Source organism: Rana temporaria, chromosome 5, assembly GCF_905171775.1.
Source record: "Rana temporaria chromosome 5, aRanTem1.1, whole genome shotgun sequence".
In the NCBI taxonomy this organism is placed as follows: Eukaryota; Metazoa; Chordata; class Amphibia; order Anura; family Ranidae; genus Rana; species Rana temporaria.
Genome location: NC_053493.1, coordinates 49,065,005 through 49,069,521, shown reverse-complemented (window position 1 = coordinate 49,069,521; position 4,517 = coordinate 49,065,005). Strand labels below are relative to the sequence as shown.

Here is a 4,517-nt window from a genome sequence, read left to right as displayed (position 1 = left end):
GCGGGTGCACGCCCGCGACCCAGTCAGAAGCTCCGTGACCGGGACCGTGGGACCCGATCGCCGCTGGAGTCCCGCGATCGGTCCCCGGAGCTGAAGAACGGGGAGAGCTGTATGTAAACACGGCTTCCCCGTTCTTCACTGTGGCGGTGTCATCGATCGTGTGATCTCTTTTATAGGGATACACAATTGATGACATCACACCTACAGCCGCACCCCCCTACAGTTGTAAACACACTTGAGGTCACACATAACCCCATCAGCGCCCCCTGTGGTTAACTCCCAAACTGCAATTGTCATTTTCACAGTAAACAATGCATTTTAAATGCATTTTTTGCTGTGAAAATGATAATGGTCCCAAACATTTTTTTTTACCAAAAATAGGTAGAAGAATACGTATCGGCCTAAACTGAGGAAAAAAAATGTTTTTTTTATATATTTTTGGGGGATATTTATTATAGCAAAAAGTAAAAAATATTGCATTTTTTTCAAAATTGTCGCTCTAGCGCAAAAAATAAAAACCGCAGAGGTGATCAAATACCACCAAAAGAAAGCTCTATTTGTGGGGAAAAAAGGACGCTAATTTTGTTTGGGAGCTACGCCGCACGACCGCGCAATTGTCAGTTAAAGCGTCGCAGTGCTGAATTCGCAAAACCTGGCCGGGTCCTTTAGCTGCATTTTGGTTCGGGTCTTAAGTGGTTAAAACAGTAAATGGTGTATTCTGATTGGTTGATATTGATTACTGCACCCAAGATTTATGAATTACTGCCCCAAACCCAAAGTGGCATTTTTTTCTATTTATAATAAAAAAACATTTGTAACATTTTAGAAAAAAAACAAAACAAATGTACCTTCTTTGGTATTCTGCTGGTTTGAAATGCTACCTACAACAAGCATGCTCTAGGAATTAGGGAGACGCAGGGGTTAATACGTCGCCCTGCTTAGATTATACACCAGGACCTTAAATCCTTAGGCCTCGACCAGATCAGGTACGAGACAAAGGAGGCAGAAAAAGCACATCGACAGTCGATTTGAAAAAGATAAGAAAACTTTATTCCTTGCGTACTAAACTGGGAATGTCACTATAAACAATATATACAAATCCCCCATAATTACAAAACTGGAAAAATAGGAACTGCAATAATAAATATTGAGCTGCAACAGAAACAAAATCTCTCGCCGTGCTGCCCCACCTCCATTGGTCACTGGCTCACCACCAAGTATGATACAGAAAGTCCCACATCTACACGGCACAGCGACGTGGTAAACAAACCGTAGCAAAAATACTTACTTTATAAAGCAGTTTATGATGTACAAGAGTCATAAACCTGACAAAGAGTATAAATAGCACACAAATCCATTTATTATCCAAGGGCATAGCCTGAGCTTTGCAGGGCAGCTACAGAAATCCAGGAACAGTTAAGGCATCAAGTCTGCGGTCAGTGTGAAGGTTTAAAGTGCTGAAAGCGTAGACAAGCGTGGCCTCACTCCTTCTCCCTGGGTGGTTGGGCCTAAAGCTGGCCACAGACAAAATCTTCGGGGGGTCAGTCAATGGTCTAATTGTTGAACTGCCTTTGTCACGTCCATCACATCCTGTGTTTTTTTTTTTTCACCAGATACCAAACGGGCCGGTGACTTGTCGTTATGGTTCCTCTATCGAGATGGTTCCTGTAAGGACTGCGCAGGCGCAATCCTTGCCGACGGAAATTTCCGAACCTCGGCCGGCATCCAGGCTCATTCCTTAACATCCCCTTGGATTGGAGGATGTTAAAAAAAGAGCCAGGAGGCCGAGCGGAGCAAGGGCGTGAGGCCGACTGGCCACTTACCTCAAATTCCACGTCGCCCTGGAGGTTTGGTGATTTCCGTCAGCAAGGATTGCGCCTTGCAGGAACCATCTCGATAGCCGGAACCATATCATCAGATCACCGGATATGGCCTTGGAACCCAGCCAACATGGAATAGCTTGCACAAAAAGTCCAAAAAGTTTCAAACTGTCCAATCAACTTTCTGATATTTTTCTCCTCCACAGTTCATCGACTACGATTGTCCTCATCACATATACTAAACGTACGAAACTTTTGTACCTGGTGAAAATTTGGTCTATGGCCACTTTAGGGTTAGGGATAGGAGTCCACATAGGGGGGGTCCCATCTCAGGAACAGGCGTTCTGCTCAATGTACATTTTGGAGAGGGAAATTGCCATGGACTTGGCCAATTCTTGGTCTCGTTGACGTTGGGCCTGGTTCTGTTTGCTCCAATTTTCATACTCTGGGTTGGGCAAGGGCTCCTCGAGTATGGCGTCGTAGTGGCCGTTGCTGAGCCAGCTGAGCCAAATGCTGGGCTTACAAGGGTCTTCTTCCCCCAGGTAGTGGACCATGGTGGACACGGTGGGGCATTCCGGCCTTCCTCCAGTGGTCAAGTGGATGTCCACGTTGAGCATCTGACTCATGGCCAGCAGTTCTGGGTACCCGCCCCACGACCCGTCCTGGGCGGCGTTGATCAGAAACTCACCAATGTCGCCCTCGATGATAAGGTTGAAGGTATCCAGGTGGTCGGCTATGTGGTGCACGGTGCGCTCCCGTAGGTCAGAGTGCAGGCTCTGGTCACCGTATACGGCCTTGCTGATGGCTCGGTATAAACAATTGCCATCTGGGATTATATGGAAGCGGTATCGGTACTTCTCTCGCAGGTACTTGTCCTGCTTTTCCAGCTCGGCCAGGTGCAGTGCCAAGCGCTCCTGGTGGGACTCAGTCCTGGCACTGGGCAGTTGGATGGTAGCACTGGGGTGCCATGAGCTAGGATTGGCACTGTTGTTCTCCTCTGGGTGCCAGTGTCTGGGGTTGGCACTGTTCTCCTCTGGGTGCCAGTGTCTGGGGTTGGCACTGTTGTTGTCCTCTGGGTGCCAGTATCTGTTGTTGGCACTGTTGTTGTCCTCTGGATGCCAGTATCTGGGATTGGCACTGCTGCTGCTGTCCTCCTCGGGGTCCCACTGTCCGGGACTGGCACTGCTCTCCTCCTTATGATGCCAGTATCCGGGGCTGGCACCGCTGCTCTTCTCCTCGGGAGAGGCTGGCCGCTCGGGCCTGATGGCTTCCTGCTGGACCATGTCGCTGAGCCAGCCCCGGAGATCGGACGAGGAGGGCGGCTGCTCCTGGTTGTTCTGGAGCTGGGGAGCCGACAGCTGCATGCTGAGCCCCGAAAACCGCCTCCGGCCTGGCTGCACAAGGCGGATCGGCACGATCCTCTCCGGGCTGCACATGGGTCTATGGTGGGTGTGAGCGCTGGAGGGAGCCGGGGGGAGGAAGGAGAAGGCGGGCATGGCGAGAGGAGGAGGGGGAGGAGTAAGAGGAGGAGGAAGTCTCTGCTACAGAGAGAGGAGATCTGATGCCACTCCGCCAGGATGAGGCTCCATTTATACCAGGCCGGGGGGTAAAAATAACCTCCTGCCGCATCGTCACCCCGATCACATATCAACGATGAGATAAGGAGGACCACAACATCATTATCACCCCGATCACATGTCATCTATAAGGGTCCTCTGATCTATGACCATCTATCATCACCCTGATCATATATCATCTATAGGGTCCTCTGATCTATAACCATCTATCATCACCCTGATCATATATCATCTATAAGGGTCATCTGATCTATAACCATCTATCATCATTACCCTGATCATATATCATCTATAAGGGTCCTCTGATCTATAACCATCTATCATCACCACCCTGATCAGATATCATCTATAAGGGTCCTCTGATCTATAACCATCTATCATTACCCTGATCATATATCATCATTCTATAGGGTCCTCTGATCTATGACCATCTATCATTACCCCGATCATATATCATCTATAGGGTCCTCTGATCTATAACCATCTATCATCACCCTGATCATATATCATCTATAAGGGTCCTCTGATCTATAACCATCTATCACCACCCTGATCAGATATCATCTATAGGGTCCTCTGATCTATAACCATCTATCACCACCCTGATCATATATCATCGATAGGGTCCTCTGATCTATAACCATCTATCATCGTCACCCTGATCAGATGTCATCTATAAGGGTCCTCTAAACTATAACCATCTATCACCACCCTGATCAGATATCATCTATAAGGGTCCTCTAAACTATAACCATCTATCACCACCCTGATCATATATCATCTATAAGGGTCCTCTAAACTATAACCATCTATCACCACCCTGATCAGATATCATCTATAAGGGTCCTCTGATCTATAACCATCTATCATCATCACCCTGATCATATATCATCTATAGGGTCCTCTGATCTATAACCATCTATCATCACCCTGATCATATATCATCTATAGGGTCCTCTGATCTATAACCATCTATCATCACCCTGATCAGATGTCATCTATAAGGGTCCTCTGATCTATAACCATCTATCATCACCCCGATCAGATGTCATCTATAAGGGTCCTCTGATCTATAACCATCTATCATCACCCTGATCATATATCATCTATAGGGTCCTCT

The 4,517-nt window shown here is 47.5% G+C and overlaps 1 protein-coding gene across 1 annotated transcript; it reads right to left on the bottom strand.

Moving 5' to 3' along the window:
• Positions 1 to 1,837: 1,837 nt before the first annotated feature.
• On the bottom strand, positions 1,838 to 3,375 carry OTUD1 (OTU deubiquitinase 1). The gene has a single exon (XM_040352515.1). It carries the CDS (start codon positions 3,314 to 3,316, stop codon positions 2,150 to 2,152), a length of 1,167 nt encoding a protein of 388 aa, XP_040208449.1. The 5' UTR covers positions 3,317 to 3,375; the 3' UTR covers positions 1,838 to 2,149.
• Positions 3,376 to 4,517: the final 1,142 nt, after the last annotated feature.

What these genes read in the sequence shown, in the direction of transcription:
- OTUD1 (XM_040352515.1), bottom strand. Translation starts at nt 3,316, where the DNA reads ATGCCCGCCTTCTCCTTCCTCCCCCCGGCTCCCTCCAGCGCTCACACC.